This window comes from Pyrgilauda ruficollis, unplaced genomic scaffold (genome assembly GCF_017590135.1).
Source record: "Pyrgilauda ruficollis isolate IOZ18807 unplaced genomic scaffold, ASM1759013v1 scaffold23, whole genome shotgun sequence".
Classification (NCBI taxonomy): domain Eukaryota; kingdom Metazoa; phylum Chordata; class Aves; order Passeriformes; family Passeridae; genus Pyrgilauda; species Pyrgilauda ruficollis.
In genome coordinates this window covers 7,859,404-7,884,912 of record NW_024522539.1, presented here as the reverse complement: position 1 = coordinate 7,884,912, position 25,509 = coordinate 7,859,404, and the positions used below count along the sequence as shown (strand labels likewise).

General features: G+C 45.1%; 2 protein-coding genes across 2 annotated transcripts; one reads left to right on the top strand and one right to left on the bottom strand.

Moving 5' to 3' along the window:
- Positions 1–1,974: 1,974 nt before the first annotated feature.
- TLNRD1 (talin rod domain containing 1) lies at positions 1,975–5,130 on the bottom strand. The gene has a single exon (XM_041468831.1). It carries the CDS (start codon positions 3,810–3,812, stop codon positions 2,745–2,747), a length of 1,068 nt encoding a protein of 355 aa, XP_041324765.1. The 5' UTR covers positions 3,813–5,130; the 3' UTR covers positions 1,975–2,744.
- Positions 5,131–14,126: 8,996 nt separating this feature from the next.
- Positions 14,127–21,283, top strand: MESD (mesoderm development LRP chaperone). Its single transcript, XM_041469062.1, has 3 exons — positions 14,127–14,324; positions 19,948–20,180; positions 20,874–21,283. Exons 1-3 carry the CDS (start codon positions 14,130–14,132, stop codon positions 21,136–21,138), a joined length of 693 nt encoding a protein of 230 aa, XP_041324996.1. The 5' UTR covers positions 14,127–14,129; the 3' UTR covers positions 21,139–21,283.
- The last annotated feature ends 4,226 nt before the right edge of the window (positions 21,284–25,509 follow it).

Below are 25,509 nucleotides of genomic sequence, written 5' to 3'. Positions count from 1 at the left end.
TTGGTTCATGTGAGTTGTTTCTACTTAATAACCAACCAAAGATGCAGCTGCGTTAGGTTCTCTGAGAGTCACGAGCTTTTGTCATCATTCCTGTCCTTTCCAGCCTTCTGATGGATCCTTCTCTCTATTCTTTTAGTACTGTTTAAATATATCATTTTAATATAATATATATCATAATATAATAAACCAGCCTTCTGAAACATGGAGTCAAGATTCTCATCTCTTCCCAGGTCCTGGCACCCTCGAACACAACCACAGCCCAGCACCATCCCTGCACGTCCCGCACCAATCCTGCCGCGGCGGGATCCGCACAGGAAGGGTGGGGCGCGTTCCTCACCTCCTGTCTGCCGCAGGAGATAGCACATCCTGAGCACTGCCCCTTTTCCTCCTTCCCCAGAGCCCCGGCGGAAAAGAAAAGGAGGAACAGTCACTTGGGAGGTGCCTCGGCTCCCACGGAGACACGCGAGGGAGGGAGATACAAAGGACAGCCGAGCAGAGGCACAGCACATCCCTGGAGATGGCCTTGGCCCGACTCCTACGGCTGTCCTGCCATACTACGGGAGAACGCTGGTGTGTGCACACCTGAGAGCCTCTTAGCAAATACCTGTGGAGGCATCCCAGCCAAAGCTAGAACACTGTGTGCACAGATTTATTTATTAAAGAACAGTGAGAGGACTTCTACACTTCACCACGTAGCTGTGGGCACCCGCGCCTCTGCAGCACACGCTGCACGGCGAGAACATCACACCCTGCAGGAGCGCAGCCCGGGCTGACTGTGGCAAAGAATTGTTCATACAATTCACTGAAGGCAGAAAAGTTCCATTTAAATATAAGCAAAATCTAACACAGAGGTCCACTGTACTTAAGGAATTATTTCTCTCTAACCCTGAAGACACAGATGCAGCTTTTATCTCCTCCAACAGATGTGTCTGTCCACTACCCAGTTCACTCCACTTAAGTAAAAGCATTATATGCAAGAGAAACAATAATGCTATAAAAGAAAGACCTTTCATTACTCCAGATCCATTCTATACCCGAAGCCCAAAGGTTTCCTTCTTCAAAGGAATTATAGGACAGTATTTGTTGAGGGTTAAGCCACAGTAACACTTTTAAGGTGCCAATAGCCTTCAACATGGTTCAATCTGCAGACCTATAAAAAACCCCCACAATTATGCAATGGAGCAGGACAGAGAAACAAAACCTCCTTTCCAGGAGACTCGCTCTTCTACTTAACAGAACATATAGAAGGCAACAGATCTCACAGGGCCACAAAGACCAGGCTGACAATATTCATCATTGAAGCTCTGGGAACTACTGCAGGAGGCTAAGCTCCACTCACACCTCCCAAGGAATTCAACTGGAGGTCAGCTGCACCTCAAAAGCTAGCCATGGTCTCCTGTAATCTGCAACATCAAACTCAAACTGCTGTGATAGAAATCTCTACTGAGGAGCTCCAACACAAACCTCTGAGGACTTAAAGCACCACTCCAACCAACCTTCACAATCCCAAAAAGACATACGGCACATGCCAGGCTAACCAGCAAAGTTTTCTAAGAAATCATACTGAAACTCAAAGATTTAACACACAGATGGCCCACAACACCTGCAAGAATTAAAATACAAAACCTCCTCAAAAGGTAACACTGCCTGCTGATAAAGACAAACAAAGCCAGGCTGTGCCCTGCTGCAGCAGTCACCGGTGCTCTGCAGAGCAGCCCCAGTGCACAGCTATCCCAGTGAATGCAGCACTGCCCAGCTGCCCACAGACACAGCTGGAGTAGCTCTGTGTGCTACGGGTAGTACTGGGAGAGGGACAGTATTTATGAAAGTAAAAGAACTGAATTGAAGCCTGTATGCTGCTGTCTAGAACTTACAGTTAGGTTTGTACCACCCATTCCCTGGGGGAAATGACATACAATACAAACAGGCCTAGTTGTTCAATTATTCAAGTATTAAAAGATTCACAGAAAAGCATCTGAGAAACATAACATTTTAATAGATGAAATAAATACTCCAGTACATGCAAGATAAAAACTGACATTGGAAAAAAATTAAAAATCACTTTTGTTATAGTGTAATTTTGTTTGTTTGTTTAAACACTCACAGTAGCTTTTCCCCCAGTTTGGAAATCAACACATGGAAAACATAATCACAACCTCCAGTCCTTCCACTCCTACACACCAAATGCACTTCTAACCTAACACTTGATGCAAAATAAAAAAAGTCATACAAAACAGAAACAAACAAAATAGTAGCTACATCCATCATCTATGTGTTGTTGGGTTTTTTTCATTTTTTTAAATGAGTTAGAACTGAGGTAACCTTTTTCCTGCACAACCGAACAGCAAAATTTAGAAGGGACATTTCGGAAGACAAGACAAGACAAACTTTAAAAACCGCACCCAGCGCGATTAAAGCTCTTTTTTTTCTCCTTTTTCTAAGATACCCCCACCTCCCCAAATATAAAAAACTTTGAAACAGTTTTACCACTTGTGTGAAGACCTTGTTGAATAAAGGAAAATTTATCTGGAGATACTTGCTTAACTTTAAAGTAAAATAAAAAGAAGCCAAAACTGGCTACCTTTATTAGTACATATAGTTTGAATATGTTCTGCTTCTTCACCACACGAAATCAAAGGATTGGGCTCATCCAAGCAAATTCTTTGGTATACAAAAAAGGGGTGAGGAGGTGGGATATTATTTTCCTTTAGCAATGACTGGGATCTAAACAGAAGATGTGGGGGTTAATTCACAGAATTGGAGTTCACTGGCGGTAAAGTCCTGGGTGAAGATCTTTCTCTTAGTGCCTGAGATAGCAGGTTGCAACCATCCGAGACGGCGCAAGCTGAGTTCCTCAACCGTTCCCTGTAATCGCTCATTTTGGTGCTACTTTCGGGGTGTTGGGCTATATCCCTGAGGCATTGGGTCAGGAGCACACAAGCAGATACCACACTCATGGCTCCTCCTAGGATGGCAGTTTGCACAGCTTTGCCCTCTGGATTAATGGTGGCAGCTTTACCCAAAAACTGGGGCTCAGTGGCAAAGCCCACCAGAGCATAGACAGACTGCACCAAAGGTCCACTGAACAAGACGCACCGGTTCCTGGTCAGCTCGCTGGGCGAGGTCTTGACCTCCTTGACACAGGCCAAGAGGGCAGAGGCGCTGGTGCTCATACATTTGACACTGAGTTTGAACTGCTCCTTAGCAAATTTATCCTTGGATTTCTCACTGGCCAGCACGCAGGCGTCTGTCAGGAATTTCAAGTTCTTGGACATGTTCTGAGAAACCTCCAGCAGGAGCTGAGGGCTCATATCTGCCAAAGGGGTGGTCTTCAAGACCCCGCAGCCGTGCTCCACCTCATGCCTACATCGGGTCACCTTGTAGCGATCCACCAAGCCAGGCATGGCAGGCTGGGCCCCCGGAGTCTCCACTGCAGCCAGGTAGGCAGCGTGGGCAGAGCACTCGGTCAGGGAGACCACCAGCTCCCCCATCTCCATCAGGCTTTCTCCCACCTCCCCGAAGCGTCCCATGTTGAGCTGGCTCTGGACGTCATGGGTCAAGATGGAGAGTCCTTTGGTCCTGGCAATGATCGTGTCCCTGCACTTCTCAAAGGACTCACCGAAGACAGACAGACTCTCGGTGTTCACCGGCCTGGTCTCGCTCGACAGCAGAAGCAGATCGGCCACCAGTTGCATCTTGATCTTGCAGTGGTCGCAGATAGAGATGAGCTTCTTCCTCTGCAGGGAGCTGCTGCTGGGGATGCCGCCGCCGGAGAGCTCGCTGCTGGACTTGCCGGAGCCACCGCTAGCCATAGCGCCGGGGGGGCACTCGCATGCCGCTCGCTACCCCGCTGCTGCCGCCTCCGCCGCCGCCCGAGCAGTCCCGACTGAGCCCGGCAGGATCGCTCTGCCTTTTCCGCAACATCATTCCATTAATCGCCGGGAGGCAAGAAAAGGCTCTGGGCGCCGGGGCTGCCGCTGCTCGGGGAGCGAGCTCGGCCGGGGCGCCCGCCCCGCTCCGGCGCCAGCCTCCGCTCCTACGGCGCTCCCGCGGCGGGGCGGCGCTCGCCGGGAGCCCCCGGGCCCCGGTCTGGCATCCTTTAGCTAAAAATACGTAATTTTTTTTCTCCTTTCCTTCTCGCACGCTGGCTCGCCTTGCTTCCACCGTCTCGTCCGGCTCCCCGGCTGCGGGATCCTGCGCGAAGTTCCCTTTACCAGACGCAATACCTCAGGGACGCTCCTCCGCCGCGCGGAGTTGGGGCAGGGGCGCAGCCCTCCAAGTTGCTACCGCGCCCCCGGCGCCTCCGGTCGGGGAGCGCCGGCCGGGCGCAGCTCGCAGGGGCCGGAGGGGCGGCGGCTGCGCACCATGTGCCGCCCCCGGCGCCCGCCGCGGCCCCGGCTCGCAGGAAGCGCCGCGGAGGGTGTGGCCCGCCCGCCCCGCACGGCCCCGCCGCGCACCCGCGGGGAGCCGGCCCGGGAGGGGAGAGGGGCGCGGTGGGGAGCCGGGACGCGGGGGACGGCGGGGGGAAGAAAAAAAAAAATAAGAAAGAGAGGAGGGGGTAAAAAAAAAAAAAAGCTCCACCGGATCCGGGTGCTGGGGCGGGCGGGCGGATCCGTTCCCCTTCCTTTGCCGCTGCCTCACTCCTTCCTGCCGCGATCATTCACGCGGCCGCTGCGCGCTCGCTCCCCGCCGCCGCCGTCCATCCCCTGCGCCCCGGGCCCTCCTCGCCGGCTCCCGCGGTGGCCGCCGCCGCACCAACTTAGGCTCTTCCCGCAAACAAGGGTGGTGGCCGCGGGCTGCAGCCGCGGATGCTGCGACCCGCCCGGCCTTGCGCTCCTCCTGCCATCTTCCCTGGCTGAGCGGCCAACTCCCAGGGAAAAAAAAAAAAAAAAAATAAAAATAAAAAAAAAAAGGAAAAGATGGGAAAAAAAAAAGAGAGAGAGGGGTAGGAAATCTTCGTTTAAATTCCCTTTCTCAGGCTTTCAGACAAACTACTGGGGAAGCGGCGGCTGCGACGGCGCTGCCAGCCAGACGCTGCACGGCTCCGGGGGAGCTCCCCCGCCCCGCTGCCTTTGCTGTAACCTCACTTGAGCCTATCGAAATCTTTTGTGCGGTGTCACCGCCCTTCGTTTAAATCCTGCCCTCCCCCCGCCGCCGCTCCGCGCCCGCCGCCGCTCGCTCCTCCCAGGCGGAGGGGGCAGCAGCGCCGGCACCGCCCGCCCGCCGCCGCTGCCCCGTCCCCGCCGCGCGGGGCTCCGGAGGGGCTCCGCGAATAAACAAACAGCGGGGGCTGCCGGAGGGAGAGGCCGCTGGGAGGAAGGCGAGAGGCAGCCGGACAGCGGCCGCCCGGAGCAGTCGGATCCCGGAGAGCGAGGAGCCGCCCCACGCCGGGGCAGAGGCGGCCCGGCTGCCGCTCCCCGCCCGGCCCTGCCCCGGGCAGCCCGCCAGGTGAGTGCGGCGTTCCTCCGGAGCTGCCGGCCCGTGTCGGGCTGTCCCGGTCCGGGTGGCAGAAGCCGTTCCTGTGGCGGCACCGAGTGGCGGAGCCCGAGGCGGCGCGGGGCTCGCATCCCGCGGGGCTCCGGGTGCCCGGCCCGGGCTGGCCGCCGGGAGTGCCGAAAACGCGGGATGGGGCATTGCTGCGGCTTTCTTTACACAAAATACTGCTCTCAGCACAGGCCTTGACCCAGATTTTAAACCAACGAAGACGAGTTTGGTCTGTTGCTCTCCCGTTTCTGTCCCTGTTTTTGAACAGTGGTTACTGTTTATTAGACTTCAGCAGGGAAAATGAAAGCTTGCTGACACTGCTGTGTACTGAAAGCTCTACAAAGACTTCCTCTGATCTGTTTCTACTCTGCAGCACACCGAGAACTTTTTGAGATGGTTCTTGTCAAAAGCAAGATGTTATGCTCAGTAAACCTGAGGCACACATCAGATTCTGTCCTGTTCACAGTATCTGCGTCAATATAATTCTGATTAATCAAAGCCCATGTTGAAACCACATCGTATGTTTGTTACGTATTTTGCTGCACCATAAGCTGTAGCAAAATAATATCATTATTTTGTTCCTTTCAACCAGAATTCTCTTTTTAAGTCAGCCACCTAATTCTAGGCATTTAAAACGCATTTAGCAGGTTACAGAGATCCAGAAGTACATTTGTCCCAGTTCACAGTTAACATCCTGCTACATTCCTACTGCTGCAGGGCTGTAAGTGACCTTGAAATAAATGGAAATTGGACCAGATTCCTCACTTGCTGTTGCAGGTCAGCTCCAGCGCTAGCCTGGCGCAAATAGAGCCCACCAGATGGATTCCGTACATTTAAAGAGATTCAGACAAGTTTATTTGTACATATTCTTAGTTATTAGCTAGAAGAACCTTTGGCCTTCTCCTTGTAGAGCAGGATGTGAGCAGGATGAACACAGATGTGAAAGTGGGGGGCTAACAGGGTGTACTTACTTTGGGGGCAGGGGAAGCCCTTGCCATAAAGCCAGGATTGAGGAAAGGGGTAGATGCTGGTCTATGGGTGTGTCAAAAATAGGGCAGTTCTCCACCCATCCCTCCTCACAAAAACTGTGAGGGAAATTCTGTTTACTTGAGTCAGATTATAGCAGTTTCAAGGAAGGTCATGATTTGGGCCTAAACAATTTTGGCTTACTGCCAGCGACTTGTTTTCCAAAGTATAAATAGGAATGATTTCAGAGTACTCTGAAAAATAAAAATCAATGGGCAGAAGAAGCCAGCTGAACTGTATTTCAAAGTATTTCCAGATACATCCTTAAATGAGGTGAGATAGTATGCAGCACAAGGAATGTCTCTCATAAATATTAACCTAGTTTATCTTTAATGAGGATTGACTACACTTAATTAGGGTTTGAAAGATTTCATTTTAGAAAACGTAGGTCTCATCCCTGGCTGGAAGAGGTGTTACATGACCTAATAATCTTTTCCATTTTTAGATGCTGCTGCCTGCCATGATGCTCTGTGTGATTTGTGCCATTCTCCAAGGACAAAGGGGAGAGATCCTTGGTTTGGACAGGTCCTGCAGTGCCTCCTCCACCAGTCTCCCTCCACAGAAACCCAGCTGGGCCTTAACTGTGGCAGTTCCTGACCAAAGCTCTTAGTAACTGCTACAATATAAAGCAATTTTTTTTCTAGCTCTTATAACCCATCTACAAGACTGATCCAGTCCTTATCTGCCTTGGTATTAGCCAGGGGAAAAACTGGTAATTTTTGTCCTGTAGTAGGTGTTGCATGTGGACAGTGTCCAAGGAGGTGTTGCCAAATGCCATTGTCCTCCCATAGTAGTCCTGGGTGTTTAGTTTTTCTTCATATTAAATGTCTGGGGAATAGTGACTTGACTTTTGCTTTTTGAAAAAATAATGTAGAAAATACCACCTTCATTAGTAATTTTTACCATGCAAGTGGCTTTTCCTGGAGCAGGTCCCTGTCAGATCCATCCTACAGACTGTAGGGCTGCTGCCTAGGTACACCTGGCCTAGCTGGATTCCCTCTTAGTCTGTGTTTCCCATGAACATGCAGTCTCATTCTAAAAGGCAGCCTTGGAGGTGGGTTCTCTTGGGCTGCTAACCTGAGCAAGGTAGGTGCTTTAAAGTGCCAGTACATGCATCTCTGTGGTTGAGGAGGAGACTTGTACCCAGTGATGTTTGGGTGGGTATTTCCTTCCTAAGTGTTCTGCACATCTCTTTCAAGGAGAATGTGTTCACACCCATTTATTTCAGTGCAGAGGTGATCCACAGGACTTGGGCAGCTCACTAAATTGGTGTAAAAACTTGGATGATGTGAAATTCATGTGGCCATGTTTGGCTTTAAAAAGATTTCACTGGCAGAGTCTGAATGAATTAACTCTCTGGGGTTCAAACCAGCAGGCATTGTCAGATACAAGGGATTAAAAGGCTTTTTAATGTGGCTTAGTAGTGTACAGAAGATTGGCTTACTTGTATGAGCTCTTCTTTTGTCACATTGATCTTTATTTTGCATTGTGCTTAGTACAACAGAAACTGGAGGCTGAAGTCTTCTTTACTGAATTGTCTGAAAGGACTTGGCCCTTTTATTACTTAGTAAAATATTTTATTGTGAAGGAGGAATTGATTTTTGCCAGTGTAGCCACTGTTGAGTAATAGCTGAAGAATACCAAGTTGCAATAATTTCATGAGCACTGTATGTGGCCAGGTGGGGGAGAGGAAGTTACTGTATGGTGGGTTGTACTTCTTTGTATTTCTTTCCTGTACAGATGTATTGATCAAACCTAATAGGGAGCTAGCTGATGAAGGAATAAAAGGCAATTCAGTGGTTCCCCTGTGTCAGCTGTATGTGACTAAACCCATGAGGTGGTAATTACAGGAATGATAGCTCCAGTTCTGAGGGATGCAGCTGCTTTGTCAGGCTGTAAACTAAAAATCACAGGAAGATAAAGTTGGCAGGGACTGATGGAAGAAATACTTCAATACCAAGGCAGAGATTGCAGAAGAGGGTGGATGAAGATGGGCCTTCCTCTCTGCAGCAGTGTAAGTCACACAGAAGGAAAGTTTCCAAGAATGACCAGCTTATTGTTCTTAAGATCTATTTTGTCTTAAATGCTTTGGTGCTGAGTAAGTGTTTTGTGGTCAGTACTTACAGGCATTACTTCATGAGAGACTAAAACCGTGAGGTCTGGGTCTGTCTCGGGTCTGCAGAGGTAGCCATGGTCGATGCACTGGGATGCAACCTGAGAACTGGTCTGCTTGTAGCCAAAAACACAGACCTGGAGGAGCAGTTAACTAGGCACTTGAGACAGCAAAGTGCAAACACAGTCACAAGTTTTGTTTCTTTTGTCTATAAATAAATAGGTTTTAGGATAGTGGGTGGGCTTTCACATACAGGTTTAATTAACCTTGGTGTTCTTTTTGTAATATGGCATAGTCAAAAACACAGTATCAAAGGTAAGAACAAATTTATTGTTTATTTTGTTATTTAGATAACATTAACGTAAATATCCCAGTAGTGGGATGCTGGTCAGTTCCTGTTTCTCAACTGAAAGGTAATACACCAAAAGAGGTTTTTCTTTTGTTGTCCTTTTATTCATTATTTATTGCACTGTTTTCACCACTTGCTGTATATAATTGATTGCTTGTCCCCTGGTGTTACCATGGATATTTAATACATCAACATGGAAAAGAGACACACTTCTATGAAAAGGAAAATGCAGCTACTAAATTCCTCTTGCACTGAAATGGACAGCTGTGCCATATTTTACGTGAATACAGTCAATAATGGCTTTTTGCTTCTTGTTTTTGCTTCTTGTTCTTGCCTGCCATCTACACACACAGACATCCCTCCTGCAGCTCGTGTGTCTCAAGGGTGGTGCCCAGGAGGTTCCATGTAACTCCTTGTGTCCCTTCTCCCTCCCTGGAGCAGGTGAGAAGGGCCAGAGGCAGGTTTGTAACCTTGAAACTCAGGAGCACTCAGTGCAAGAATGGCAAATGCTGTTGGTTAGAGTGGTCCAGCATAAACAGGAATCCAAGACCCTCCCTTAGACTCTTACGTCTGGGTTTTTTTGAGATCAAAGGAGAACATGGTATTTTGAACAAAATGTGCAAGGGCCCACCCTTCCTGAATTCACTTCTGGTCGTATGTTCTGTCCTGCAGCTGTAATACTCTACAGCAGGGTTTGGGTTTCTCCCCTCCCTGCCCTCTTTTAATGTATTGTGAGAGAAATTTTATAGATGTTTTCACAGGAGTCTCTGATCCTACACTGCTCTCATTGTGCCTCTCTCTGTGTTCTGTGAGCAGGGCTGCTGATCATTAATAATTTAAGCCTAGCACCTCTAATTCATCTGAAGTTCATGTAATGTATTACTTACATTAGATGTAGGTACCAAAACTGACCTGTAAACCTAAAATGAAATTGGGACTACAAAATGAATTTCATTTAGATTCTGAAAATTAGACTATAAATGGAATTCTTGTGGGAACTGTGTAAATCTTCTTTGACATTGATTTAATGTAATTCTTTTCTTAATAGGGTAACTTTAAATTGTGTAACCAGTACATGGTTTTAACCAGCACAGATTTGTAGCAAATCTTGCTGTAAGATGAGTGCTAAGAGGAACATTCTGTGGTGTTTCTGACTTTAAGGATCACAGTTTATAGCTTTAATGCAGTTGAGTAGACGGTCAGGCATCATCCCCCCTCCCCAGCCCTGAGCAGGTAGGTAATGACACAAAGCTGTGATGTCATTTATCAGGCATCTCCATCCCATCAATGAATTTTAATTTATAAATGCATGTGCACGGGATAACACAAATTCAGGGTAAAAATTTGTTTTGTGTTCAAAACTCAAGTCAGAATCTGAATTTCAAGGTTAGTACCTGAATTAGAATTTCATGTCCAAATTATCATAGTTAATCCCTAATCTGGGAAAATTTTGAATTAAAGACTTAGTTTTTCAAATTGGATGCAGGAATTCAAGAGCTGACTAGCTGTGGAACAAAAATTTGTGTTCTCTTAATAGATGGCAAGTAAGTGTGCTTGTCTTATGCATGAAATTAAATTGAGCACTGAAATTATTCTGAGTCATTCAAATGTTCATGCTCTAGATGACAGCATATTCTGCTTGCTGTGCTGCTTTTTTTATTAGACATTTTCTTGGTTTTAAAGATAACATGTTCAGGTCTGATTCTTCAGGTTTAATTCTGCCTGTGAGCAAATTCAGAGGGTTGGATTAACAAATGCACTGTCTGTGCATGAGAGCTCGGGCATTAGATTCTCTCTGCAGGGGAACATTTAAGGTACTTGAGATAATTTGACCTATGAAAACAATAATTTTGAATGTTTTACTGCAAATAACTCAAAATAGCCTGACATTCTGTAAAATGTATGATAGTGCTTTTAGACAGGGAAAAATATGCTGAATGCTGGGACATCTCAAAACTTGCATCCAAAATTACCACTACAAGGCTGCCTTGCACAACACTTAATTCATGTGGGCTTCTATTAAACATCCTTCTGTGCCAGTAGAGTTCTTGAAATGAATTGATTCTTCCAGACACAGTGAGTGCTGATAGCAGGCAGCCCTTGCATGTTCATTCTCCCTTCTGCATGCTTAGGGCTGATCTTCTGTCTTAATTGTCTGTATGTCCTTTCAAGAAGGTAGGCACTGCCATTTCCTTAATGAAGTCAAAGTCTCTGTTTTTTCTAAGGTTTAATTCCAAGGATTGTTAAGGAACAAGATTTAAGATTCTACTGCACTGTATTTGCAGAGAAAAGTAAAATGTGACAAATAGGAATCCGCTTTAAAATAGAAAATTGCATATGAAACTCCACCACCAGCTAAGACTTGAGAGAGCTTTCGGCAGTTAAAAATTCACATTCTTCTCCCAACTCATAAGGAAGAATGGTATGGAAAATACATTTTGTACAACTATAGTTCCAAAATGGAAAAAAGAGAGATAATCTAAAACTTCATTAAAAGAAATTTAGAACATCCTGAATCCTCTCATATTACAGCTTGACCCAGCCCTGCTCAATAATGAAAACAGTTTACAAGGGAAGTAGATTTGCCTTTCTGGTAAGATACAAATTTATAATTAAAGGTAATACTAATTAAACTTGAATGTTGTAGAAGCAAAAATGACAGTCACTGCTTGAGACCTTCCCTGGCATGATTAGATGGGACTTCAGCTACAAGGTAAAGTATTTACCACCTTACCCTTGCAATCTACAATGAAATTAGCCATGTATTATCTGATATTCTGTATTGCAATCCTAATAGTGTTAGCTGCTGGGACTATAAAAACTGTTCAGAAATGTGAAAATGCTTAAGCTGTAAAAAGCATATTGGCATGATTCAGTAGATGCTCTGATCAAAAGAGTGTGCTTCAATAAAAAGAGAATGCAGTTTAATTTGCTGCTGTGGGTGGTATGTGCTGCGCTGCGTTTGTTTCTTGCCTGGGAAAGAGGAACAGCAGAGAGCAGGGCTGGACAGGTGTTTGTCCTGCAGCTGACCCCACAAGCAGCAGACTTGAACGAGTCTTCCCAGACACAGAATTTTGCCTGAACAGAGGTAGTTGCAAAGTCAGAGCCAAGTATGAAAATTACCTCCTTTGCAAATTAAAGCTTTTATTGGCATGACAATGAAATGCATAGTGTTGTTGGTGCAGTCCTGGGTATACTGAACAACTTGTTCACCTACCAAAGAGAATCAGGTTACTTTTGAGATCCATATCTGAACGTAGTCTCAGCTATTAAAGAAAGTAAGTTGGCTTGGTTTGTTCTAACAAGAAAAAGCAGAATTGAAGAAAATATTTCCTAGTAGAAATTCAATGAAAACATTTTACACTGCAAGTCCAGCATTCCAAGATAGAATCTTTTTTTTTTTCCAGTGAATGTATGCACGATCCAGTAATAACAAAAGTTAGCAGAAACCTATTTTAGTAAAACCTCGTTAATCACGGCAATCCGATATAATATACCTGATGTTCATTGTATTTAATGAGAGATCACCGAGCAAATGTGCTCATTAGTGGCTCTGGTATTGGACAGCTCTGTGAGAAGTACTTGTCTAAACCCTGTTTCAGTTATGTGCATTTAACAAGCTCCACGAATAGCTCTGGGCTGCTTCCTGTTCCTCAGGCACTGGCAGCGTGTGTGAAATGTTATAAAACACATGGAGGCTGCAGCCCAGGCTGGTTTGTTTCTGGGGGTGCTGAAATCTTGGATCCCACATCCTCCTCTTCTGTTTCTCATGGTCCACGTGCTTGGCAAGCTGCTCCTTCAGGTGCTGTGTCTCCCTGGTGTTCACCAGCTACGTGGCCCTGCAGTGTGCTCACTTCTGGAGCCAGCCCAGGCTTTGGAGAGCCCCCCAAACCCACACCTCTGCCTCCTGACTGCTTTTGTTTTCTATTTGCACACCTTGCCCATAAAGGCAGTGGGTTCCTGGTTCGTTACATGGCCAGAACTGGATCATCTGGGGTTAAAACTAATGATATTTAAAGCCCCTTCCAACCCAAACCATTCTATTATTACAGCATTCTATATGATACAGTAACAGAATTGGGGTTGAAGAGTTCTCTCAGCACAATTAGTTACTCTGCTCTAAACCTGGTCTACCTTCAATGCTGAAATGGAAAAGTGCCTCTTCACTAATCAGCCTGACTGCAATTAATATCTACCACTAGCAATAACAGTGATGCTCCCTTGAATTCCCAAGTTTAAACTTGCTGGAATCCAAGGAAAAAGGTAGAAGAGAAGATTGTGCTATTTGTAATTAAAATGCTATCATGAGGAAAAAATGAAGATTGGAGTGAAATAAGGCTGTGCAGACATCCATGCATGTAATTTGGTTTAGGTAATGGAAAAACAGCCTGCACAAAGAAAAAGCCGTATCTCTTACTTTGTTGTGGTGGTCAGATGTTCTGGAGTTGTATTTTAGTAGCAAACAGCATTAATTTTAATAGTTTTCTTTTAGAAACCTAATGTCGCTGAGATAGTTTTCAAAATCAGAAGACTCATGCAGTGAGCCCAGTTCCCATGACACAGATCAGCAAACCCAGATACTTTTCATCCTGTTTAAAAAAAAAAAAAAAAAAAAAAAAAAAAGCAACCACATAGTTTAGATGCCAGGCTCTGGGCCCATCATTTATTTACTCGTTTTATCCTCTCAGTGCCCAGCGTTCACTCCCTGCCCGGGCCCTGCAGGACCGCACCGGGGGCTGCACCGCCTGGAGCGGGGCTTCGTGCGGGGACAGCGGCACCCGGGCAGGCGGCGGGGGGAGCCGGCAGTGCCGCTCCGGGACCCGGCCCGGGCCGCGCCCAGCCCGGCCCGATCCGCCCGGCCAGCTCCGCCTCCCGGCCTCAGCCACCCGTCCCGCTGCCTTCCAGCTCCGCCTCCCGGCTCGATCCATGCCGTCCCTCTGCCTTCCAGCTCCGCCTCCCGGCCCGATCCATCCCATCCCGCTGCCTTCCAGCTCCGCCTCCCGGCCTCATCCACCCCGCTCCTCTGCCCGTCCAGCTCCTCCTCCCGGCCCGATCCATCCCATCCCGCTGCCTTCCAGCTCCGCCTCCCGGCCTCAGCCCTCCCGCTCCACTCTCCTTCCAGCTCCTCCTCCCGGCCCGGCCGCGCTGCCCCCGCCCATGAGGCGGCCGGGGCCGCCTTCCCGAGGGCGGCAGAAGATGGCGGCGGCCGCGGGCTGGGTGCTGCTGGCCCTGGCGCTGTGTCTGAGCGCGGCGGCCGCGACCGGCGGCTCCGAGGGGAAGCGGCCGCCCAAGAAGAAGGACATTCGGGACTACAACGACGCGGACATGGCCCGGCTGCTGGAGCAGTGGGAGGTGCGGCAGGCGCCGGGGCCGGCAGTGTCCGCCCGCACCACGCGGAGGGAGCGCCGCGGCTGCCGGGGGCGGCGGGGCCGGGCCGGGCCGGGGCAGCTCCGCGGGGCAGCGGCCGCTCTGCCCGGTCCCGGGCAGGGGGGAATCCCCGGGCCTGGTCGGGACCGGGAGGGAGGGATCCCCTGGCCTTGTGGAGGGTGGCCGGTGCCGTGTTCCTTCCTCCGAGGCTCTGGGTCCGTGTGTGGGGGTTTCAAAGCGGGGCGAGCGGCCCTCAGCCTGCCCTGCCCGGCTGGCCCTGTCCCGCCTTCCCAGAGCCCCAGCACCCAGCCCGGTGCTCGGTGCCTGCCAGCCTCGTCTGGCTGAAAAGTCTGATTTTTTCGAAGTATTGAGCGATACACATTGTGTGACCGAGGGGCGGATACAGAAGGAATATTAATTTCACGTTTACAGGGTAGATACGTTGTTTTGGTTTGGTGTTTCTTTCCTATCTTTCCTCATAGTAACAACTTCTAATTCCAGCTCTCTCTCGTCGCCTTCATCCTTATCAGCCCGCTGCCTTAACTTTCCTTGGCGGTTTCCCATCTTCTCTTCTCCATGTGGTTGTCATGCCACTGTTAGGTTCTTTTCACTCTGTTATGTTCTGTCATCTTCTGATGAATGCCAGAGCACTCCTTACTGTCATTTATTCTTTCCCGTGAGGTTTTTTCCTGGAATATTTTGCAAAAAAGCCTGAAAGAAATAATAGAAAATGTATGTTTTATGTAACACCAGTTGTACCTCTAGGCCAAGGTGGAGAAGTGTGTTTTATGTGTGAATTATAGATAAAGTAACAGGAAGTATGGATGCCTGCCTTGGTCCTGGTTGGCAGGTCATGGACTTGCTCATTTCATGGATTGTTACTCCATATATCCCTTTAGGAAGGGAGCTTCTTAGAAAATTGAGTTAAAATTTTAAATAAAATTAATAAAAGGCTCAAAGTTCACTTTTCTGTTAGTGGTATCAGCCAAGGACCCAGCAGGCCCAGCTTCCAAAACATCAAGGTTTAATATTGTCTAACTTGAACCAAATTTGGCCTTGTAGCAAAAAAAACCTTAAAAGGTTTGAGCATCTCTTTAAGGAGATGGCTGAAGGGGAGACTCAAGTTAATGCTGCTGTAACTCTTGACTGTATATTCTGCTCCAGCCCTAGTGGGCAGGTCAGGAGGCTCTGGAGGGTTTTTCCTTTTCAGCTGGAGCAGGTCCCTGATCCAGGTCACAGTGTGCTGCACAAGTGGCAGAGCAGCTGGGCAGTCACTGCTGGGGCTGGGGGTGTCCCTGGGGAGAGGCACACAGAGCACAGCAGGGACCCAGGCAGGGCTCAACTGCTGGGGGTTGTTTGGTCTCCTGGGATGGTCAGCTGCAGGGCTTTTTGCCTGGTGGGAGTCAGGACACACAGGGAACATGAAAGGCTTGAGGGGGTGGTGGAGCAGAAGAAAGGGCATGAGTGCACTTGATGGAGTGGGATGAGAAACAAAGGGGCCACTGTGAATTCGGGTAAGAGCAGGAACTGTGCTTGGGAATGAGGGACACAGGGCATAGAGCTGTACAGAATCAAATGTCATTACTGTCAACTGAATTAAATTACTCCAAAGATTTTTTTATTTCCCTAGCAATTAGTCTAAAACCATTGGAGGATGGTGGTTATGACATGCTTGGGTTCAGCCACAAGCCTGTGTGTGTGGCTCCAGCAGCTTTCCCAGCAGGAGCAGCCACCTCCCTGCTGCCCCTTGCACCATGTGCATGACTGCCTCCTGCTCCGGGAGAGTGATCTGGTGGAAAACAAGGATGGGCAAAGAGGCAGAGGTGCTTCAGCAGCTCAGTTGCACAGCTAGAGCTTGGAGGAAGCCACTGAGGGATTTTCCTGATGGAAAGGGATTCTCCTGAAGCCTGGAGTCCTGGGGAGCTGGACACAGGACTGAGAATCTGGGCTGGAGGACTCTTAGTTACTGAAATGTCAAGTGCTTTAAATAGTTCATTACTGGTACAAGCTCAGAGTTTCTCAGGCTTTACTCTGATCATTGAACAGGCAAAGCAATTAAGTGAGATATATTACTAATGTTTTTAAAAATCAAAATGCAGGGCATTTGAGAAATTTCTGAAAATGGGAGCTGAGGGGAGGAGCAAGTGAAGGAATATGCAGTTTTCCCCATGTCTATGTAATGCTTTTCCTCTGGAACCTCATGTTACTGTTTAACGGAGTGAGTCTGTGTCCTGGGGTGACTTGATGATGCTGACTTGCATCCCCATTCATCTGTTTAGCCCAGAAATAAGTTTTGCACCCTTAAAACTAGGTCTGAGAGTGAAGGGGGGGCGGGGAGAAGGAGAAGCAGGGAAACAAGTTTTGCACCCTTAAAACTAGGTCTGAGAGTGAAGAGGGGGGGGAGAAGGAGAAGCAGGAGAATGTCTGAGGCAGCTGTATTCAAAAACACAAGAGCTTCAGCCTTCCTTCTCACAGACTCTGCTGTCTGCAGCACGGACAGCAGGAGAGAGCTCTCCTTTGCTTTCAGTTTTTATCTAGCTGAGGCAGAGAAGTTCCCTGGACTTTTATTTTTCTTCAAACTGATTGGCCCTGCTCTGGACCAAAAACCCAGGAAAACACCGGGAGCTCACCCCTGTGGCTCACCAGGGCCTGGGACACTGCATTCCAGTGCAGGAGGGACTGATAAGACACTGAGCAAGATGAGCCACACCCCACAAAAAGGACTTTCTGCATTTGCCATCTCTTCAGAACAGCAAGAGGTTTTATTGTTTAATATTATTTATTTTTTATGCTTGTGAGTACTTTGTTTCTTAAATAAATGGGTTTTTTCCACTTTTCTCCAAGGAAGTCTTCAACTGAATTAAATTACTCCAAAGATTTTTTTATTTCCCTAGCAATTAGTCTAAAACCATTGGAGGATGGTGGTTATGACATGCTTGGGTTCAGCCACAAGCCTGTGTGTGTGGCTCCAGCAGCTTTCCCAGCAGGAGCAGCCACCTCCCTGCTGCCCCTTGCACCATGTGCATGACTGCCTCCTGCTCCGGGAGAGTGATCTGGTGGAAAACAAGGATGGGCAAAGAGGCAGAGGTGCTTCAGCAGCTCAGTTGCACAGCTAGAGCTTGGAGGAAGCCACTGAGGGATTTTCCTGATGGAAAGGGATTCTCCTGAAGCCTGGAGTCCTGGGGAGCTGGACACAGGACTGAGAATCTGGGCTGGAGGACTCTTAGTTACTGAAATGTCAAGTGCTTTAAATAGTTCATTACTGGTACAAGCTCAGAGTTTCTCAGGCTTTACTCTGATCATTGAACAGGCAAAGCAATTAAGTGAGATATATTACTAATGTTTTTAAAAATCAAAATGCAGGGCATTTGAGAAATTTCTGAAAATGGGAGCTGAGGGGAGGAGCAAGTGAAGGAATATGCAGTTTTCCCCATGTCTATGTAATGCTTTTCCTCTGGAACCTCATGTTACTGTTTAACGGAGTGAGTCTGTGTCCTGGGGTGACTTGATGATGCTGACTTCCATCCCCATTCATCTGTTTAGCCCAGAAATAAGTTTTGCACCCTTAAAACTAGGTCTGAGAGTGAAGGGGGGGCGGGGAGAAGGAGAAGCAGGGAAACGTCTGAGGCAGCTGTATTCAAAAACACAAGAGCTTCAGCCTTCCTTCTCACAGACTCTGCTGTCTGCAGCACGGACAGCAGGAGAGAGCTCTCCTTTGCTTTCAGTTTTTAGCTAGCTGAGGCAGAGAAGTTCCCTGGACTTTTATTTTTCTTCAAACTGATTGGCCCTGCTCTGGACCAAAAACCCAGGAAAACACCGGGAGCTCACCCCTGTGGCTCACCAGGGCCTGGGACACTGCATTCCAGTGCAGGAGGGACTGATAAGACACTGAGCAAGATGAGCCACACCCCACAAAAAGGACTTTCTGCATTTGCCATCTCTTCAGAACAGCAAGAGGTTTTATTGTTTAATATTATTTATTTTTTATGCTTGTGAGTACTTTGTTTCTTAAATAAATGGGTTTTTTCCACTTTTCTCCAAGGAAGTCTTTTCCCAAAACAGAAGAGAGAGGGGCCACTTGAATCTGCTTTCTAGAGGGACCCCTTTGGAAGTTTCCTCCCAAATTTGCCCGACACCAGGACAGTCTGCCAGACTATTCAAAGCAAAAGCTTACACTTTTCCTTCACTTTTTTTCCTTTTAGATAGCTTTAAGCACAGCTGCATTACATTTTGTACAGGAAATAAGAAAATAAATGCCATCTAGCGGAGCTCTTGGCATCTTCTGATAACATTTCCATTCAAAGTGAAAGAATACAACTTCAGGAGCATTTAGTTGAATAGTTAGGGAAAAATTAGGCAATACATGTTAGTAGCTCATGTTGTCACTAAATCCAAAGTCAGTTTCTGTATTTCATACAAAGTATTTGGAAATGTTTCCTTCTGCCTTTTTGTTTCAAAACTGTGGAATAAGCTGGCTTTGCTCTAGTCAAACCAGACTTAAGCTTCTTTTGATTGTGGAGAATGTTTTTCAGTCAATCACATGAGATTTTGTATTTTCACTGTACCAATTTGACCATTCTCTGGCCTCCTGTAAGATAATGTTCCCACTTAGTGAGGGCAGGCACTTTCTTGGGCTCTCCTTTCCTTCCAGTTCACTCATTTCACAAATTTCAAGGCGTGTGAACTACTTGAAGCACGTTTCAGACTTGCAAAATTGAAACAAAGACTTGATAAGGAAAGAAAGGATAAAATCTAAGCCTCCTACAGCTTCTGTTCTGTAGTGCATAAACTTTAAAGTTTACTGTTACAGAAATCAGGTACTGGCTTAATGTAAATTGTCACCATATTCAGCTCAAAGTTGTGAGCTGTTTTAAGGGCAGCAGTTTGATTGTGCCTTTCCAAATATTTAAATGGCTGTCAGCCTCAGCAGAGACATCAAGAGGTTAATTTTTTTCTTCTTTGTGGGAGTGATTTACTCTGGGTGATTATGTTGTCAGGCTGTGAGCTGCATCTGTGCATTAGAAAAGTCATGAAACCTTTAATCAGTCTTTCTGTGGCATAAGCACACAGAAGATCTGAATTCTTGTGGGTTTAATTGTTTAAAGACACAAAGTAAGGGAACTTAAATTTTCAAGCAATCACATGATTCCCAGAAGTGAGTTTTGACCTTTGAAAGCAGTATCAGATGAATGTTTTTTCATATATGTGTGTATGAGGCTTTTTATTGCAACTTTCCCATTTCATCTTGCATGCATAATAAATATTAGTGAAACTGTGAAGCACTTTATGAGTTTCATAGGTGGAATTGTATTGAATTAGCCTTAAGGCTGAAATATTTCTCAGTATGTGATGAGATTCCACCTGTCAATATGAAAATGTGCATCATTTTCAGGGGAGGGTTATAAATGGAAAGAGCACTCTTGGTGAAGTATCCTGAAACAACAGTCACTATTTCTTTTGGTGTCACAATCCCCATCATTCAGCTAAAAAATATTTTATCAAAGCACAGTTATTCTCTAAACAAAGAGAAATTAAAAAAAAAAAAAAAGATCCAAAATATATTTGTGGAACAGCTGAGATTAAAGCTTCCTTGTCGTTTTCAAAACAGAAAGATGATGACATCGAAGAGGGAGATCTCCCTGAACACAAGAGGCCTCCAGCACCAATAGATTTCTCAAAAATAGATCCAGGCAAGCCTGAAAGCATCCTGAAGCTGACAAAGAAGGGGAAGACTTTGATGATGTTTGTCACAGTATCGGGAAATCCAACAGAAAAGGAGACAGAAGAAATCACCAGCTTGTGGCAGGGCAGCCTCTTCAACGCAAACTACGACGTGCAAAGGTGAGCTGTTGTGCACAAGTTCTTGCCATTGCAGAACCCTTTCTTTCTTCCTGAAAACCTTTTCAGCTGTTCATCCTTTGCTGTTCTCCACCTCCATCATCCATTACTATTTCTGTTTCTTTGTCAGTTGTGACAAAACTTGTGGTATGGTGCACAAACCTCTTCAAGCTTATGCACTATGTGTGTGTGTCTAGCCCCAGTTCTTTCTTTCTCACTATGGTTCAGCTATTTATCAGTTCTAGCTGCAGTGGTTTGCCTCTGTGTGCTTGATGGAAAACATCACACTCTGAAGACTTGTCACCACAAAGGACTTTTTGTTCCCCTGTTAAAAAATGTGACTCTTTTTCTCTGAGAGAGCATCATTTTGAAACAGAAGAATGTTGTGCTCTTTTATTGAGGCTGAGAAGGGTTGCAGTAAGTGTATAAAGCAAATTTAATGCTCTTTAGTGGATTTTACATAGTGCCAAATTAGTTCTAAATTTGTTTCCTTATTCTTACTTCCTTGGTTACTTATTGATATACTTCATACATTTTATTCTTAAATGTCCTAGAATATTGTTTTCATGTCCCCATCCCCAGGAAAGAGCTAGATCAGCTTCTTGCTCTTAAACATGTGCCTCAGTCATGGAGGCTCTGAGCAAATGTGTTTGAAAAGCACAGAGTTAACTGACAAAATTTGGATTTTTCCTCTAGGTTTATTGTTGGCTCCAATCGGGCCATCTTCATGCTGCGGGATGGTGGCTATGCCTGGGAGATCAAAGACTTCCTGATCAATCAGGAAAGGTGTGCAGATGTTACTCTGGAAGGTCAGGTTTATCCTGGCAAAGGAGCAGATGGAAATGAGAAAGTGAAAAACAAAACAAAACCTGAAAAAGCAAAGAAGAAAAAAGACACAGAGAAGAAATCGAACGGCATCAAAGAGGACAACCGAGCAACCAACCAGAGAGAGGAGCTATGACAGCCTCGGTACCCAGACTGAATCCTGCTCTGCTGCTCCCTGAAGGGAATCTGCTGATGAGTCCTGGGTTTTGGGGAGGAAGGAAGCAGAGACTACTGAAGCTCAAATTTATGTTGAAATTCACCGGTTTACTCATTGCTGTTGACCATTTGTTTAGTTACAGGAAAGGTAATGCTTCATGACAGCAATTGACTGCTTTAGTTTGTAATTTTTTTATGCTTTTGTTGTTGTTTAAAACTAGCTTACAAATCTGTGTGTCTAACATCACAAATTTAATTTAAGTGGAAAAGAAGAATTATGGTCTCAGAATACACTGATGTTCATCTGTAGCAGCTGTGTCCATCTTGGGTGTGCAAATAATGGATTCACAGCTGCTGAGAGCCAAGTGCAGTGTGAAAAGATTCTCTTGGAAGATGGTTTGATAACATAATTGGCACAAACTGCCCAAAGTAGCAAAGAATAGTGGCCAAAGATGCCTGAAATTAAAGGGTTTAGGACATGTTTGGTTAGACTGCCTGTTTCTTTAAAATAAACTCAACCTGTTGTGGCCCAGGAAATCTGTGCTTAGGAGTGTGATGGACGCTAGGTAGGAGCTCTGCTCATGCACTGCAGATCTGTACAGGAGGGACACTGTGCCCTGCAGAAGTGAATGGAATCATAGCACCTGCACAAGCAGTGTCAGGGTGAAAAGTGAAGACAGATCCAGGGCACTCAGGTTGCTCCTGCTGCTAAAGGACTGTGCCTGTGGAAGCACCTGTTCCTTGTGCTCTGTTACTCAGGCAGAGCGGTGGAAGGAAAAGCTTTTAACTCTGAAGTTAATTTGGTTTACTGATTTAATGGTTTCTTTAAATATTTGAAAAAGCACTAGTTACAGCACAGAGTTAAACTTTGAGTCAGACATATCACTTACTGACACTGATCTGATTAGATTTTGGTGGGGTTTTTTTCTGGTACAGATTCCTGACTGACTTGGTTGATTGTAAATGAACATTTGATTCGAATACTATGAAGCTGTTCACATGGGAGCCAATACTTTGTATAATTGGGGAGGTTTTATTATTTTTCAGATTGTATTCAGTCAAATGCTTTGCTTAGAATTGTTTCCCTTCTGCCTTACTACCAGTTAGGGACAAAAGGCACCGAGTAGCGTGGTCCACATCATTTTACAGAGGATGAGCACAGTACCAACTGTATTCAATACTGGTATGGTGTTACTTTTTCTTTAAGGTGCTAAAATCCAAGTGTCTTGGATAAAAGGTCCTAATTGAACCATAATGGTTGATCTTGTGGAATACTTCGGTATCAAAAGTATGAAACTGTAACTGAGTCCTTGTTCTAAAATAAAAGATGTCGCTAAACTTACTGCTTTGAAGAGTAGTAAAACCTTTTAAATAGATCTGCATTTGGTTATGTATTCAAGAGGCAGACTAACTCATCCTTGGTTTCTGTATGTTAGGACTAAATGATGTTGATGAAGGTTCCAGTTGATTCATTTTATTTAATTTTAATTTTATTTGTATGAATTTAGATTAAAGAAACCTTTGCAGCTACACTTCATTAAACAGGCCTGTACCTGTTTGAGTGGAAAATTAAAATTTGTTTCTTCAGGATTAGCTATTACTTTTTATATTCTACTACTAGTGCAGATGTGCAGCGGAGTTGAGAAGAGTCTCAGTGGTACTTTGATAGTTGAGATGTGCAGTCCAATTTTGTGCACAACTAATTTATCATTTGGTCACATATTCTGGGTTAGCATCACCCTTTGTAAACAATATTGCTTCTCATCTCAAGGGAAGAAGAGAGGTCAGATGAAACTATAAAAATGAAATATTAATGAGTTTTTGCTTTTCAAAGTTATGGTATAGAGGTGACAATTCAGATTTTGATCAGAAAGACATGGAAATGCAGTTTTGTATTCCTCCTAATGTTATTTCCTTTCTGATCAGGTTGGGTTGGAGACTGTTGGAGAAACAATTACTACACTATAGCTATAGCCCAGCTTTTGAGTATAGATGCTTTAGTCATTCATAAATCTACATTTACAGTAGATTGGGTTTCCCCTTTGTAGTTAAAAGGAGCTTTATTGAAATTGAACCAGCCAATTGACTCTTTTTTTTTTTTTTTTTTTTTTTTTTGATTGATTGGTTGGTTGTTTCTGGGTCAGTTGCCCATGCCAAATGCAGGTGAGTCTTGTGCCACATAGCTTAATCACATTTCAAAGTGCTTGGGGTTTTTTTGTGTTTGGGTTTTTTTAGGTTTTTAATCTGTGTGATGACTTGGCAGTTGCTTTTTGATATAAAACACAAAATGCTGCCTTCGCAAAATAAGGTTATTTTACTCTTCCATTTTTCTTCTCCCTTTTTCATGCTTTACACTAAACAAATACTGCAATATACCAGTAAGTGTAATATGGCAGTCTGGCAGGAGCTGCTTTACCCCAGCCAGTCTTTCTCTGCTATCACAGTTCATTACTCAAGAATAACCTGAATTGCCTTTTAAAAGTGGTAAAGTCTTTGAGACAGTTGCACTTGTCCTGGGACAGTGTTACATAACTAAATGTTCGGTGATGATTTAAGAAGCTCAAACCCTATCTTTCACATGAATATAAATAAATAAATAAATATATATATATATATAAACTCCAAAAATTACATAAGTCCAGGAATGTTCTATGAGTACCTCAGAAGATGGAGTCTCCTTTGGAGGCTTATCAGGCTTTCCATAACAGATTTTTTGGTTCCACATACAGGACATTGAGATACCTCCTTTAATTTCAACCAGTAGGGTGGTAGTTATAGCTCTTACTATTTCCTTTTTTTTTTTCCATTCGATACGGAGGTACATGGAAAATCATCTGTTTTCATGACAGCAAAACATCTGCTGCCTTTCTCCTCCCAGCATAGTGGCTTCTCTGTTCTAGTGCTATAACTAACTTTTCTGAGCTACTGTTAAATTTTTTAACCCAGTTGTCCTACTCAGAAAAAGTTTGTCAGTGATGCTACACAGGATGTGGTTGCACTTTGTGAAAAATTTCCTATGGACAATCAACTTTTTATGTAATAAAATACTGGAGAAAATATTCTGAGTTTTGTTGATTCAGGTTTTTTCTTTGAACTGTTGGCACAAACTACTGCAGGTTTTCTGATCTTAACTGAGAGTGGTCAAAGCATTCCTCTGAAGAGTCAGGTCAGCCTTGACTTTCAGGAAAATATTTCTGTCACTGTTCCTGAACTCTCAATTTTGTCCCAAAAAGGAAATCATAAATTAAAACACCATTTACCTACTTTTATGTGATATTTGGCTACTGTTCTCGATGGCTTTCTGGTAAAGCTTATAAATTATTTCCATTCTTTTATCTGTGGCTCATTTCCTTTTTTAATCAGTGAGTAACACTGCCTTTTCCAGAGTTTTTTTTTTTCTTTTAATTGCATCAGATATTTATAGAAATTCAAAGAACTTGTGCCTCAATAGAGGGGATGCCTCTGGTTTTAAAATGCGTAATTCATTGGTACTGTCATGTTTTTCTTTATTAAGATTGTCATCCTGCTAGGTCCATTGATACCCTGCTATTTGATAATTCTTACTCTGGGATAAAATGAACTATTTTTGAATATCACTATTTTTTATCTTTGATACTGTGCCCTTTTAACAGGACAAATCCCACTGAATTCAGGTAGTACCAAATTGCCAGAAAGGAAAAGAAGGAAAATCCCTCCACTGGGATTTTTGGATGATGGTAGTTTTTCTCCTGCAGTAGTCAGGTGGAGAAGGGGGTTGGACACCGTGGCTCTGGAGCAAGAGAGCTCTGTGCAGAGCAGTTTTTTTTTTTTTTTCCATTCGATACGGAGGTACATGGAAAATCATCTGTTTTCATGACAGCAAAACATCTGCTGCCTTTCTCCTCCCAGCATAGTGGCTTCTCTGTTCTAGTGCTATAACTAACTTTTCTGAGCTACTGTTAAATTTTTTAACCCAGTTGTCCTACTCAGAAAAAGTTTGTCAGTGATGCTACACAGGATGTGGTTGCACTTTGTGAAAAATTTCCTATGGACAATCAACTTTTTATGTAATAAAATACTGGAGAAAATATTCTGAGTTTTGTTGATTCAGGTTTTTTCTTTGAACTGTTGGCACAAACTACTGCAGGTTTTCTGATCTTAACTGAGAGTGGTCAAAGCATTCCTCTGAAGAGTCAGGTCAGCCTTGACTTCCAAGAAAATATTTCTGTCGCTGTTCCTGAACTCTCAATTTTGTCCCAAAAAGGAAATCATAAATTAAAACACCATTTACCTACTTTTATGTGATATTTGGCTACTGTTCTCGATGGCTTTCTGGTAAAGCTTATAAATTATTTCCATTCTTTTATCTGTG